Here is a 16,518-nt window from a genome sequence, read left to right as displayed (position 1 = left end):
ATGTAATACAAATTTTAAAATTCCGTCTGGAAGAATTTGGGAGCACTATCAGTTTTGATTTCTTTCACGACAGTAAATCCTATTGCAAGAAAAAGATTTTAAGAGAATTTATTTGCATCTTTTGTATAAAAATGATGCTTTTTAAACTTAGTTCTGGAATCAAAGGCAATAACTTGAAAGATATTGTGATTAAATCACTAAGACTCAGCCACTAATGTAAAAACTTGCATGTTCTTTTAGATATATGTCACCAAATAGCAGAAAGTGAAATTTGACCAAAAGCTCTAATATTTTTGTTATCTTTTAAAATCTTTCTCTCCATGTGGTACTGCGTCATGTTCCTCCTGCACAGAACTGTGGTGACCACAGGGATATGAACATGACAGGTTCTGGAACAGTCAGACCTGTGAGTGAATCCCTCATCTGGCCATTGATTAGTTATGTAATTTGTAATTTAAAGTCTCCTGAGCCTCAGTTTCCTTATTTGTAAAACAAAAGTACACAGTCACACAAGTCTATGCCCAATAGGTAACAGAAAGAAGTTACTTGCCTAAAAACAACAACAACAAATTTCAGTATATATTTTATTAATACTTGTAAAGTGCAAAAAGCATTTAGTAAGTACTTGATAAGTGAGAATTATTTTAATTTTTGCTGCTTCAAATGTTGGTCATCTACCTTCACTTGTTGGTTTATGTTCGCGACTATAACACAAGTATGTACTTAAACTGCCTTGATATACAGCAATGACTGACTGCCTTGATTTCTCCTTTGCTACCAGTAAGGATGCCTACATTTCACTTCTGGAGTAGGGGCTCCAGTGTGGTACAAACTTTGACATACTGAAAACAATACCCACAAAAGAGTAATTTTATGATAGATCGTTAAATAAACATGTCTACTTTAAGTTAAAAAAAAAGTCAAAATAATCACAGTGCCTCACCTGTCCATCTTAGAAAAATACAGACAATATGTGTTACTGAAACAGGATAGTAAGGCTTCCTTCCTAATTTCTAGGGTTTTCAAAGAATGCTCTATCAACAGCTACAAATGAGTTTTAAAATTCTTTAAAATGTAAAGCTGGGGGGCTGGAGCGATAGCACAGTGGGTAGGGTATTTGTCTTGTATGCGGCCGACCTGGGTTCAATTCCCAGCATCCCATATGGTCCCCTGAGCACTGCCAGGAGTAATTCTTGAGTGCAGAACCAGGAAAGCCAGGAATAACCCCTGTGCATTGCCGAGTGTGACCCAAAAAGCAAAAAAAAAAAAAAAAAAAAAGTAAAGTTGGTAAGAATTTTTAGGAAAAATATTGGCATATATGCTTGCTAGATTTATATTTTATGAATATGCTTATTTAAAATAAATGCCATGGGTGTGGGGAAATAGCTCAAAGAGATACATGCATCCCTGCTCTGAGTTTGATCCACACCTCATCACTCCCCCACATCATTAGTGGCAGTGACCCTGGCAGCCTTCTGCAAAGGCTGGGCAAGCACAGAGACAGCGAGGCCAGCACTACTGACCTGAGGATCACCAGGACTGGCCCTGCTGGAAAGACCCCTCTCTAACCCTCTCCTGATCAATAGGTATCTTAAGCTTACACTCTAAAGGAGAGGAGTAAACAAAACAGTGAGGGTGGGGGAGGAGTGTCATGAATGTCTAAATATAATTCATGATAAACTTTTCAAAACAAAAGCTTGGGGACTGGGGAGATAATACAGTGGGGAAGATGCATGCCTTTCATGTGGCTAACTCAAGTTCAATCCCCAGCACCATGCATAGTCCACCGAGTTCTGTCAGTAGTGTTTCCTAAGTGCAGTCAGGAGTAAGTCCTGAGCACCACTGGGTGTGGCCTCAAAACAAAACACCCCCTACCCACCCTCCCAAAAAAGAAGTGTGGGAATGAAGGACATCTTTGAGGGTTTTATAATGTAGTTTAGTAGAAGAACACTGCCTTGAACCTGTGAAGCCCTGGGTTCAATCCCTGATAATGTTATCCCCCGACCCAGGTGAATGTTTAAGGGGCTGGAGAAATGCTCAATGGACTGAGAGCATGCTTTGCATACACAGGGGCCTGGATTTGATCCCATGGTACCCAGTACTGTTGGGAGTGATCATCAAGCATGAGCCAGGATTAGTCCTCCAACCAATAAATAAATATAAGGAACCTTCTTTCAAGAAGGAAATGGAAAGAACCCTAAGACTTGACTTCAAGCACCACTGCCACAGTGGCCCATTAAATACTGGCTATATGTGACCAAAAATAGTTTTTGATAGAAAACTAACTCTACATAAACATAATAGTGTGTCTATTATGGTCTTGTCTATTATGGTCCACGAGACTTTGGTTTGATGTTACATGACTGTGTATGGGGCAGGCAGGAGGTACATTTTCTCTCAATGATGACAAATGAAACTTAAGAATTCAGATTAATTTTGGGTTTGGAAAGACAGCCTGCCTTGCATGTGGCCTGGGTTCAATCCTCCAGCACCCTGACTGTTCAAAACCATCAAATAAAAATTCTGTGTTTTTCAAACTGTGAAGGATTGAAGAGACAGGACAGGAGGTAAGGTGCTTGCCTTACATGTGCTCAATCACTGGCACCACTTATGGTCCCCTGAACCCTGTCAGAAGTGAACCTTGAGCACAGAGCCAGGAGTAAGACCTGAGCACTTCTTAGTGTGCCCTCCCCCCCTAAAAAAAAATTCAGATTAATTTTTTAAAAGCTCAGATATTTTTTTCTTTTTGAGTCATACCTGGCGATGCACAGGGGTTACTCCTGGCTTTGCACTCAGGAATTACTCCTGGCGGTGTTCAGGAGACCACATGGGATGCTGGGAATCGAACCCAGGTTGGCCACATGCAAGGCAAATGCCCTACCTGCTGTGCTATTGCTCCAGCCCCTAAAAGCTCAGATTTTAACCCAAATACTATTTCTGCTTCAGTGTCTCTCAGTATCTCTTCTTTGGCTCTCACCATCTTTTGAGCATATGCTTTTCCATGCATTTGAAACATAAATGGGTACTAGGAACAAATGCAGTATAGAGGTTTAGGTAGCAAATTTGATCCCAGTACTAGGATGGGATGAAGAGTTTGTAGATTAGGAAGAACAGCTACAGTATAACACAACCAAGCAGGAACCCACCAAGAAGAAAGAGCCTCAAAGTGTCAAGTTTAGTAAAAAATTACAAATGACCTCAAAATATCACCCTGGGCTTTGTGAAAAGATGCAACAGCTTGTGAGACAGGTAGTGCAACCATACTGTTTAAGGAAGCAAAAGGAAAAGTGACCGCATGTCTCTTAGGGAAACTTCACCTAAGAAAACTAACATGATACTGCCACAGGCTAAAGCACATTTAGGATCATCTGATGAAGAAAGTGCGGTGGGGGATGATACAAACAGTGCTCCAACATCACCCCTACCCACGTGCACATGTCCCTGTTCTGCAATATTATTCTTCTAGCTTGTGTTCACCACATACTGAGTATGACCAGTTATTTTTCCATCTCTCTCTTTGATGTCAATGTGTCCACCTCCTTCCAGGACTCAGTGGAGGGTTTCTCCCTTCCAATGAATATGATATTTGGACAAGAGGACAAGGAAGTCACAAATCATACAATGTACTTTTCACTCAAGGCAAAAGGTTATTAACAGTTATTAAAATATTTATTTTCTCCTTCTTCACTTAAGAACTTAAGTTTCATGTGGCTCTACCTCATGAACACAGTAGCTATAAAGGTAGGCAGTAGCTGTTCCAAAGAGCTGGTTTAGCAAAACATCGAGCAGAGGAAATGGTTTAGCAAAGGCTCTTAAAAAGTCAGAGCAAATGGTAAGATGACTTGGGGGTGATGATAGTCCCTGAGGTGTCTGTGTGAGCCCCCCAACACTGCTGTCGCTCTGGGGAGGCATTAGGAGCACTTTTTATGTTTCTGAGGATGAAAGAAAATCAAGGTGACACTAAAATTTTTAGCAAAGGATGGTACAATAGGAAGGAACCTTATTGATTATATGAGAATCGATTTTACATTTTTTTACTGTTATTAGTAATGGTGCCCCCTCCTGTTTCAAAACTGTCCTAACTTAGAAGATAAACTATATAGTATGCTACCTATCACACATTACCCTCATTTTAGTAAAGGGAAACTGCTCAGCTTTCTTTAAATGCCTGTGATGACTAAGGTGGGAAAGCAGAGCTGTGTCTTTCATGTATGACTGTTCCTCCCCAGATGACCCAGCCACACAGGCTGAATTCAGTGTGACTAACGGCTGGAGTCCCAAGCCACTGATTTGTTTACCTTACCATGCTCTCCCTCCTCTGTAGGCACAGGTGGATGGTTCAATAGAAATAGATATATGGAAACTGGATTTCACTAAAGGGCAATACAATGGACTCATTCATTTCTGTTGAGTTGCCAAAGTCATTGTCACTTATGAATAAGGAAAAAGGGCTTTGAAATGTGCAAACTATAGTTTCCAATTACTCTAGCCCCAGGGGAAAGTCACTCATTCTCCACATCTGCTCCAAATCTATTGTTAGCTCTATCCTGTGGGTGGGCAATGAGTTATTTCCATCCCTACCTTAGCCCTGAGTGTGACCATCATGACCATCGCGATTTGGCTTGATGTGCTTTCACTTCCACTCATTATTCAAAACTAAAGTCGGAATTAATTTGCCATGACAAGATGTTTTCATTTTAGAACTGAGGAAGGGATGAATAAATCAGTTTATCTGTCTTCCTCAGAAACTTAAATTACCAGCAATTTTCTTATGATCGATCTTAACAACTAATGTGTATTTCAAATTTCACTTCAAGTTGCACAAGAGTATAATGAAAAGGTTATTTTTAAACCACAAGCCTGGTTTCCATGAAACTAGAACTCAACATAAATTTGTTAAGGGTAATAATAAAAAAAACAATCTTATTTCCAATAGAAAATAAAGTTAGAGTTTATAAAAGGTAATAAATAAAACATGGACACTAAAACAAGTGTGCGTAGTAAAGATAATTTCTTAGACTCTCCAATACAGAGGATGTGATATACCCATTCAATTTGCAAAAAAGCTTCAACAAAATGCCCATAAACACTGCTAACTAACCAGTGCAAAAGTATTTCACAGAAAAGCACATACATTAGAAACAGACACCAAATTATCTACTAAAAAGATATACTTCCTTTTTAGTCACATAAACAAATTCACTGATAATTTCTAAAATAGCTGTTTCTTGGTCTAACACTATAAAAGGGAAATATTTGTTTCTCTTCAAGACATCCTTGATACTTTAACAATTTATTTTACTGGCATGTGTTCTGAAAAGTTTTTGTAATAACTCCAAAGAATGAAAAAAAAAAAGGTGATCTATACATTTAGGATATACATCTGTGTACTGCTATATATTTCTGGATGAGTCTGTGATTCATATCTAATGTTTTTTTTCCCTAAAAAATGCTAGAAAAGTATGTGTTAAATGAGAGTAAAGTTAAATGATTTTAATTACTGTTCCTTAGGAATTTGCAATAATTGACTTTTTATAAACAAAAAGCTATAAGATGCATTGTCAATAAAACTGCTTATTTAAAACTATTTCCCAGTGAATATGCAGCGATGTAATTGTTTTACTAGACTCTGTCAATTATTTACCTGCTCAGAATTATTCCTAACTAAGTTCTAACAAAAAGTTTCTTAACTGAGCTTAAGTGCTTAGACTGGGATCACAAAATAGAGGGCAGGCAATCAGCTAACATAAAACAATCTCACTTAGCTTTACTACCTCTGTCATCTGCCAAGCTAAAATAAACCAAAAATCTTTTATGTTGGTCTAGTTATAAATTTGGAAAACTATCATAAAGAAAACCATATGGTGACATAAATAATAATGTTTGAAACACATACTATTCTTTTAGGCAGTTTTCGTGTTTGTACAAAGATCTTGTACCAGATTAGGAAATAATGAGACTCGTAGTAATTCAAGAAAAGGACAGAGACTGTTAAAGAAACAAATATTTCCCTTTATTGAATTACATTACATCTACTCATGGAACATTCAAAATGATTGAAGTTCTCAATTGGTGGGCCTATAAATAGTGCCATTTAACTGAAATCCAGCCAGCAAATAGCAATAGAAACTTGAAGAGCTTCCTCATATAATTTTCACACCAACTCAGTGTAGCAGAGTTAAATGGTAGATTCAGAATTATCAACATCTATGAATCGGGACAGCAATGCTCAAAACTATTTGATCAATAATGAGTTTGCCTTACTCCTTGGCCAGCTGCACACTGTTAGGCTTTGCTCCGATAGGTATTCCGTATTTGTGTAGCGTGTTCATCAAAGTCTCCCTCACATCATCGTTGTAGGAATCGAAGTCAAACACATTCCGAACCACAGTAGAGAGACCTTCGTTGGGAAATTTCTGTGGATAAAAACAAATAACCTTATTATGCACATGATAAAATACAAAACCTATGATTAGCAATGAACAGATGTGAACTTGAACATTTGCTATCCTTATCAGAGAACCAGATAGGGGAACACATTTTTTTCTTGTACTGTTTTCTCTGATGACTTAATGCTTTCTTTTAAAATAAAATTAGACTTTGGCGGGGGGGCAATTCCTTCTCTGAAATGTTAAGTCATTGTTAAGGTCTTGATGTTTGGGGCTTTGCTTTCTGACGTCTCTGGCCTATAAGGTAAATCCAAATTGACCAAATAAACACTGTCTTAACAGGGTATTGAATACCTAAACAAAAGTGTTTAGAGAAGCCATAAGTTTATTAATAAATTGGAGTGCAGGGGGAGAGAAGATAACGGAACCAGAGATGAAAGAATGAAAAATACCAAGATAGAAATAGTCACATTTACACCAAAGTCCTCTGAGTCCTTTACTGACTATGACTTGATTTTCTTTAGCACCGGAATATGAAATAGACATCTCTTGGTTTCACTGAATAAACCTTTCTAGATAGCTTTGTTAGCAATAAAGGAATGGGCCTAGGACAAAAGTCAGTCACTACATTTTCACTGCCTGCTTAGTGGCACTGCTTGTTATAAAACTAGCATATACATAGACTTTTTTTGGGGGGAGGGAGTTGCAGGGAGCTCCCAAGCAGTGCTCAGGAAACTGTGGGCCCCTCCCTATGATTCTTAGCATGGCTGGTTGGAGGTTCAGGGACTGAGGAAGAGGTGCTGCCCAGGCTCCAAAATGCCAGGGGTTCCAGGGGCCTCCGGGGCCATACTCAGCAGGACTCAGGAACTATGTGGTGCTAGGGATCTAAAGGGTTCGGCAGGGAATTTCATCCTCATGGATATGTATTCTCTCTTGTAGAACTCTTTTTTTGCAGTCCTTATGTGTAGACCAATACTATTTGTTCCTTGTCTGTTTTCTATTTTATTTTTAAATGAAAGTGTTTTCACCCAGAAACCACATTTGTGGCTTTGTCAAATAGTAACAAAGTTTCACTGCTGTCATATGTGCTTGTCTTTCTCCAACTCCTACCCCAACCCCCACCCCTAGCCTTCTGCCAAAATTTCCTAGCTCCCTAGTGATGGCCATGACCTAGAACCTTGTCAAAGTAAATTTAAAGGCTAAACATACGATGTTCCTTGGTGTCCAGATACTAATCATAGATGATAAACATTTCATATTATATCATTAGAATCTGTATTATATCTAGATACCAAAAACCTTGTTATGAAGCAAGCAATCAAAAAGAGGAAGGTGGTTTCCTTTAAAATTTTATGCACAGGAACATACCATACCTGTAAATGCTTGACTATGTTGACGATTTCTCTGGTAGAATAAGGATAGTTAATTATTCCCTGGTCTGCTAAACTCCTCAGCTCTCCAAAGGCAGCCACAAGCTTCTGGAGGATGGGCTCGGGCACATTTGGTCCATACTGCCTGAGCATCTCCAGCTCTGACTGGGGTTTGGGATTATCAACTGCATGGCAGCTAAAAATATCACCTATGGAGGAAAAAAATTCACACTCAGAACGCAGCTAACCCATTAGAATGCCACAGGAACGGTTGTTTAGAGTCAGCAGTGGCTCACCAGAGCACTTCTATTTTTAAATGTATGAAACCACACCGAAAGCCAACCCAAGACAAAGACATGGAGGAAGCAGAGGACTCGAGCAACAGAAAAGGAAACAGTGGTGTGTGGCTTACTTTTTTTTTTTTTAACAAAACTGGTGAAGAGACTGGTATTAGAATGTTATTCTCTTGAAAATCATGAATATCCTTGAAACTTTGTAATTCATGATGAGTCAATAAAAATAAAATGTTTGAAACTGTGTAATACTTGAAGCTGTAGGATCAGTTTTCTGCAGACAGTCTGACAGGTCTCTTCTGTGAAGTGTCACCTTGGAGTAGGGAACCAAAGGACCAAACAAGTCCCCAAGGACTTTCAGAGAAAACATGGCCACTGGTCAGGAAAGCAGATGTCATGATTTTTGCACTATACCTGGCAGCACTCAGCAGCTACTCCCAACTTGGTGGTTGAGTGGGGAGTGGGTGGAGGTGTCACCCCTTGGGGTGCTTCCACGTATGTGTAGTTAGTGTTGAGGATCAAAGCTGGGTCTCCCATACACAAAGCATTCAATGTACGTCAGCCCACTGAGCAATTTCTCTGGCCTCAATATAAACTATCTGAAACATTAAATAAAACGTGATAAAATTTAATAAAATTAATTTAATAAGGGGGCTGGAGGAATAGCACAGCGGGTAGGGCATTTGCCTTGCACGCGGCTGACCTGGGTTCGAATCCCAGCATCCCATATGGTCCCCTGAGCACCGCCAGGGGTGATTCCTGAGTGCAGAGCCAGGAGTAACCCCTGTGCATCGCTGGGTGTGACCCAAAAAGCAAAAAAAAAAAAATTAATTTAATAAGTAAAATTTAATAAAATAAATTAAAAATTAAGCAACGAGACCTGAGATGCAGAGAAACTCTAGGCCCCTCCTCAGCCCCTTGCCCTTTTCCTACTCAAAGAAGCAATCACTGGCTGGTCCCCACTTATGACGTAGAGGGACGCAGTTCGGGAGATAGCATTCAGAGGTAAGCTTACCAGTGAGCATATCTTCTCTACCGCAGAAACTCATCCCTTCTTTGCTCAGAGTAAAAATGAAGGTTCTTCCTACTTGCTACATGAGATCTCTCCTTCTGATATGCCATCCCTTAACAGAGGATAAATGTCTCAGACCTGTCCTGTATTTCTTCAGAATTGACTGCCATGTTCATTATATATATGCCATTAAATTGATTTTTTTTTCTTTGCTCACCTGCCTGTTGCTGTTTTGGTTACTTGTCCAGAAGAACCCAGGAGCTGGGGTCTTATTCTCCCCTCTGCTCACTAACAAACATAACTGCACCAGAAAATGTCCCAGTATAAGGGACAGAGAGAAGCCTGCCAATTTGCCATCTCCCTCTAGGCACCCAGTGTTAACCCGTGGGGTTACCTATTCCTCCAAACATGCGAACACAGGGAATCTGGGTGGTTTATTTTTCCCATTAATTGGAAAAGACTCTTCACATGGTCCTGAGGCTATATTTTAAGTTTTTAACACATACTGAACAGCTGTACAGATACTCAATACTTCTCTCGGGAGGACTCGATGGACACTGAAAAGGGAGAGGACGCGTATCACTCTCAATCATTTATATCTGGTGCAGATTGTTAGAGTACACTTTGGAAACTACTTTTTAAAAACCATACCTGCAGATCCCATATCTAAACAGAAGCGTCCCCCTCCCCTTGGCTCTGTGGCAGGAAAGGCTGGGCCACACACCCCAGCTGCACAGCTACGGACACTCAGGTGCTGGCACTCGCCCTGCACTGCAGGGCATGCTGAGGGCCATGCACTCGGGCTCTGGGGCTGCGGTTCTGAGCTGCCTCATGCCTGCAAGGCCAGGCTTATTGCTGAGTCACAGTCCTGAGTCCCAAGATACGGCTAAAAGGACTGGCATATCATCTGTCATCTCAATAACTGAGACATCACCAGAAAAATCATAATCTATGCTCAAAAGATAGATAAATTTTTTGTGGGTGGGGGGAGAGAGATAGAGACTGAGAGAAACAGAGAGAGACAGAGAGAATGAGTGACAGAGAGAGAGAGAGAGAGAGAGAGAGAGAGAGAGAGAGAGAGAGAGAGAGTGACACACAGAGAGAGACTTGACTTGCTTGCAGTCAACTTTGGTTCAATCCCCAGCATCATGAATGGTTTCATGAGCATTGCTTGGGGCTCACTCCGGAGCACCAAGCCAGGAGTAGCTTCTAAGTACTGGAAGGGATACCCCCCCCCGCCCCACACACACAGAAAAGGGATATTTTTGAGTGCTATTCTACTGAATAATAAGTGACCAGGGACCAAGGGAAGTTAAAACTAACAGATCTGCACTGTTTAATATTCAGTTAGGTAGGCATAATATTTTACTTTGATTTAAAAAATCCATTAAAAACGATTATTTTAGGGCCAGAGGAATAATATGGAAATAAGGGGGCTCGCTTTGCATGTGACTGATCCTGTTCGACCCCCCAGAACATATATGGTTTCCTAAGCACCACCAGGAGTGACTCCTGAGCGCAGAGCCTGATCAGCCCTTGAGCACTGCTGGGTGTGACTCAAAATTCCCCTCAGCCCCACCAAAAATCTATGCTTTTTTTCCAGCTACAATCAAGTAATATGTAGGCGATGACAACTTACAATCTGCATTTCACAGACTAAGCCTGCTAAAATACTATGTGAAGAGCAGCATTCGTCCTCCCTACTGAAAATCAGATTTAACATTAACATAAAATGAATGCTGCTTGGGACTGGGGAGGGGGGAAATGAACGCCTCTCATGCATTCATTCATCACATAATTATTAAAGGTCTTCTATGTACCAAGTACTGTTCTAGGTGCCTTATAAACACCGGTGATCAGAAGACAAAGTCCCTATCCTTGAGGGGTATATATCCTGGCAAGAGGAGACAATAACAAATAAATATGAGTGTTGGAGAACAAATGATTAAAGAAAAAAGGAACATTGTGGTAGAGGACATCAGAAATTGGTGATGGGGGTGGTCAGTCAGTCATGCGCGTCTTCTTTAGAAGTGACTTTGGAAAGGGCAAACACCCAGGAACAGGCATTCCTGGCAGGCAGAGCTAATGCAGACATTCTGAGCTGCATGAGGTTCTCTGAGAGGAGCTGGGAGGGGAGCATCTGGGAGAGGGCGGGTGATGGGGATGGGAAACCAGCGCAGAGCAGGGCAGTCAAAGAGAGAGCTGGACATGGGAGACAAGCTGTGTGCTCTTCTGGAAAAAACCACTGATGCGTACAAGCTCTTCTGGAAAAACTACTTATTACTTACATATAATCTCTTTTTAAAATTTATACAAATGATAAACTATTCTTGAGATTTTTAAAAAAATCAAAACAGCCTGGGTAAATTTACTCCATCCTTTTCATTTTAAAGCTGTCCACTATTCTAATGTGAAGCGGACTATAATAGATGTTCTTGATCCAGTTCCACTTGAATGGACATTTAGGTTACACCTATTTTTTCCTTCACAACTATAAATAATGGAATACTGTTTATCACTATACTTAAATCATTGCATAGGTATCTATATACCTTTATTTATCCCTTTGACATATTCCTTTATATAGAAATGCTAGATTAAAAATGTTACTAGAAGGATGGACATACAACATACTGAGTGTGACAATTACCAGTAATCCCAGAATTACTAATTGCCACAGAGAGAATTCCTTCCTTTGGAGATGGAGTTTGGGGGTGGGTTTGTGGGTAAAATGGTAGTACTTCAGAGGCAATTCCTGGCTCTTTGCTCAGGAGTGATTCCTGGCATTACCCAGAGGATCACATGTGATTCCAGGTGAGCTGCATGCAAGAGAAGCACCTTACCTTCCACATTCTCTCCCCTGTTCTTGTATAAGTTTGTCTTAGAGGGTTTTCCCAGTCTGTGAATATGTCTTCTCAGAGCTGATCACAAATCTTTTCAGGGGAATGTAACTAAAATTAAACACTTAGAAAGTCCTTCCTTTTCATTTTATTTCAAGAGGATTTAAACAACCATTTAAGAAAGCAGTGTAGGGAACCAGACAGACATGAAGCCCAGCCTAGTGCTCATTAGCTGAGATGCAGTTAGTTTCTCTGAGCCTCAGGTGTTCCCCACAATGGGGATGACAAAAGACTCTTTCCAGGGCTTGGCGATGCTGACAGCACCAGCAACCGTTAGTGATGGCCAGAGAAAAGCAGTGTTACAAAAGGCAGTCTTTCTTACCTAAGGTACCGAAGAAATCATTGCCTAAGAAAGGAAATCCAGGTCTGTTGGCCAGAACAATCATCCTAAAATCAGGATGAATCACTATAACATTTTCTCTTCCATCCACACTAGCAGAATCTGAAGAACAAGAATACATTTAACCCAGAGTTGCTTATTATTTAGTTGAAATAATATTATATTATTCTTTATAAATCAGTGATCATTATTCTTTTCAAATCCTGCATTTTGCCGAGAACCTACAGTTACACAGCTATAGTGTGATTTCTGTTCACCATGGAACCCGAGACTTAATGACATAGAATAAGTATCTTGAAAATATAATAAACTCATTTGAATAGTGATGATGCATTTGCAAATAAAGAATTCTACCACAGTTCATCTACTACACTGGTTGATATACATTTGAAATCAAGTTACTTGTCTGAACAATAATCTAAGATAGTAAAATCTTTACTATGGCTATGCTATTTTAAGAACAATATTTCATCTAGGTTTATTCAGCCTGAGGTTATCAATTTTTATTGTTTGTATGTGAGCCGCATCTGGCTGTGCTCAGGGCTTACTCCTGGATCTGTGTTCAGGAATCACTCCTGGCAGGGCTTGGGAGACCATATGGGGTGCAGGAGATTGAACCTATGCTGGCTACATGCAAGGCTAAGGGTCTACTCATTGGACTATCTCTCCAGCCCTGGGGTTATATACTTTAAAAAAATAAATGATAGCTGTATAGATAGGAGATGTGGCTCGGTGATGCAACACAAGCCTCTCATGTATGAGGTGCTTTGTTTCATTCCTGGCACATCACTCACTCACACACACTCACACACACACACACACACACACACACATAAACAGACATAAACAGACACACACAGTTTTGAGATGCATTTTTAAGTACTTTAACTCATACATTTTCATGATGTCAAAAATTCTTTTCAATGTGTCATAAATTCTGTTCTAACACAACCAATAGTTTTAACATTTGATCTGCATTACCTTTAGTTGTGCAAGTAAAAGGGTACACAGACTCAAGTAAGGTTTGATTAAAATGAAAATTAGAATATGAATTAAAATTTCAAATGGCAAGATAAAATGTCAGTCTAACCCTAAAGGGGACATTTAATGAATCATGTTCAAAAGCTTCAGGGGCTCTTGTGCTTAAAAGGACATCTCCAATCACACCTGAGTTTAAAAATTATGATAGCTCTTGGTAGATTATCTTTCAAAACTGCATCAGGAAATGTAGTGCATTAAAAGGGAAATATCACTCTTTATAATTCTGTATAAACAAAATTTCTTTTGATTTCACTGTCCTCATAATGTCTCTATTTTCAGAAGAAGGCTGAACTCAAATTCTGAGGGTTTGAATGATCTTTTTTAATAGACAGTTCACGCTAACAAGTTCTCATTTTATATTCATTGTTAAATCAAAATGTTAGAATACTTTTATTCATATCAAGGTTCCCAGGTTCACAAATAGCCACACTACAATTAGAATGTTCAAAAAGAACATCTCTATGGAGGTGTACTAGTATGCTTTTAGTGGGAACAACTTAGCATGCTCTGATGATGTTTGCTTATTTGCCTCACACTGTCTGGCTATTCTGCCTCTATGTTCTCATTGGCTATATGCTTTCACTGTCTAGTCTACAGAGGACATACAATTTCAAACTGATATACTATTTTCTCACATAGCATTAGATAAATCTAATTTTTCCTTGTTGTAAGTTAAATATACTGATGGGCTGCTTCTCTAATTTTCTCTAACAAGAGAAATAAAAAATAAGTAACACAAACTAAAACAGAAGATGACTTTCAGAAGGATGTGTGTGTGTGTGTGTGCGTGTGTGTGATATAGATGCATATACAGACGCAGTGTATGTGAACCTGTAAGACTGTATCAACAATATTAATTTTTATGCTGTGTATAATAAAGACATGTTAGAATATTTTTTTCTTTTTTGTGGTGCCAAGGACCCAAATCAGGGTCTCACATATGCAAATCACACTGCAGGTTCCTAGAACTTTTAAAAGTTATAGATATTAAAAACTTAATTTTACACAAAAGGTGGGATGTAAGGATTACATATTGGTATACTCAGAGTAGAAAAATACAAAATACATTTGTCCTAAAAGTACTGAAATTTTCAGAGATACACTCTGGAGTTAACAAAGAATATTAAGTTTCATAAATGATAGATTATACCTCAGTCATAATGTCATAAATGATGATACAGATAAATAACCCTAAATTATATTGAATTTAGGCTTGTTGGTTATATACAGAAGTCAGCTTGTGTTGATATGATACCACAGGTGCAAAAATCATGCAAACTAAAAGAAAAGTTGTGTTTTTAATACTCACTTGCAACAATTCGCCTTCCATCAGCAAGAATCATTTCTCCATTTTCTACCAGAGTTTTTAAAATACAGGTGACATATGTGGGGGCTTTGTCTGCCTCATCCACTACTAGAATATGGCCCATCTTTACTGCTTTAACCTTTGAAGACAGAACATTTATCATAAACAAAAAAATTAAAGCAATTATTTTTAGAATTTAATCACTGCTTTGGATTTATAAGCTAAATAAGTTATGCACACACACAAATACATCAGAGCTGTGAACAAAATGTGTGGATCTCCATCAAAATACTCACAGTTACTAATCTGTCAACTCTGAGGCAATAACTTAATTTTACTCTGGCATTACAAATACATCAGGAGTAATTTACAAATATTATGGCAAAGTGCCAGGAGGCTGAGTGATGCTTCATGATCAGAATGGTCATTAGAACACTGCAGTTATGGCCCTAAAGGCTTAAAAGGGTAGATGAAGTCTCTACTACTAAGGACTTGGTTGCCAGAGCAAGAAATACGTACTTTACCTTATTAAGTAAAGGGATATCCCAAAAATATGAGTTCAGATTTGAAAAGAACAGTGCTGAGCTCCACTTTTAAGGCATTTAGCCTGGCAGCAATAAGCAAACTATACTCAAAGGGGAATACCATAGTAATTTAGTTAAAAAGCTGTCTAGAAATCTGACTTTAGGGATAAAAGCATGAAAAATAGAAATAATAGCTTTGGATTTATCTAAAAAGTTTAAGGTTTGATCAACATAGAAGGAAAAGGAAAGTAAGAAAGAAAATTCTAGGTTTTAGGCAATGAGGTAAGAAGTGATACTACGAAAAAGAAAGATAAAAACCAGGAAAAGTCTTTAAAAAATATTTTTTACGGAGTTGATGGTAAAGATACTCAATTTAAAAGCAAAACCAGAAATGTAGAACAAAAATGAAATGAATTAAAAGAGAAAACATGTGGTTTCTATCTCAACCCTAACATCTTTTTTCAAGGAAGATCAGATCCAATCTCTGAGTCCCAGAGACATAATCACTAGTGTCTGAATCATGAAGTGCTCATGACGGCTCATTGTTTCTTTACATCCATGCCTCAAAGGAATTATCTATGGAAAAACACTTTGGCAAGCTGGGATTTCTTAAACTAATATTTATTATGATCATTAAAAAACATTTTAGCAGCATAATATAATTCCAAATTCTACATATCGGAAACAGTAAGCTTTCTTTTTAAACTCTGGAATAGAAAATGAAATGAGAGGATTTTCATCATTCTCTAACTCACCCTTTCAAAGAAAGAACAGTATAGAGATATTTCACTTTCCCAAAAATTTGTACTTAAATACCGATTCCCCAAATGACATACGAATGAGTGCTTTTCAGGTAAGCCTGAAGTATATTTGAATCTAAAGGATACACCCTCCAAATTTATAAAAGGAAAAAAAAAACAACTAGTATTCAAAACTATAGTTGAAAATATTCACATAATTGAAATTGAATTACTAACCAAAGGTGAGTCTTCATACACAATAAGTCCATCTTTAACTGAAGGCTGAAGAGTAAGTGTCTGCACAGTTGTGTCCCTGAAATTAATCCAATACATAGTTAATAAAGAAATAAACTGACGTCTGACGTGAATAAAAATATCACCATATCACATATCACCGTCATCCCATTGCTCATCGATTTGCTTGAGTGGGCACCAGTATATAATATTTCTTATTGTATATACCACCCACTTTCTTCTGAAATAAATATTCCACTCAGCAATGGTATTTTGTAGAAAGCAATAGCAATGGTTTGGGAGTTAATACAGATTTACAGATTATCCAGTTCTCTATCCCTTTGTTTTTCCCTTGCAATTTCTTTCATT

The 16,518-nt window shown here is 38.5% G+C and overlaps 1 protein-coding gene across 1 annotated transcript in view; it reads right to left on the bottom strand.

The window, feature by feature from the left end:
* VWA8 (von Willebrand factor A domain containing 8) overlaps positions 1-16,518 on the bottom strand; it is a 350,725-nt gene that overhangs the window by 152,822 nt on the left and 181,385 nt on the right. The window contains exons 22-26 of the mRNA XM_055137059.1: positions 16,153-16,228; positions 14,655-14,790; positions 12,287-12,406; positions 7,763-7,968; positions 6,265-6,416 (exon numbers count right to left, since the gene is read on the bottom strand). Of these exons, the coding sequence (XP_054993034.1) occupies positions 6,265-6,416; positions 7,763-7,968; positions 12,287-12,406; positions 14,655-14,790; positions 16,153-16,228 (690 nt within the window). The remainder of the gene's footprint in view (positions 1-6,264; positions 6,417-7,762; positions 7,969-12,286; positions 12,407-14,654; positions 14,791-16,152; positions 16,229-16,518) is intronic.

This window comes from Sorex araneus, chromosome 1 (genome assembly GCF_027595985.1).
Source record: "Sorex araneus isolate mSorAra2 chromosome 1, mSorAra2.pri, whole genome shotgun sequence".
Taxonomy (NCBI): domain Eukaryota; kingdom Metazoa; phylum Chordata; class Mammalia; order Eulipotyphla; family Soricidae; genus Sorex; species Sorex araneus.
This window is presented reverse-complemented; position numbering and strand designations above follow the sequence as displayed.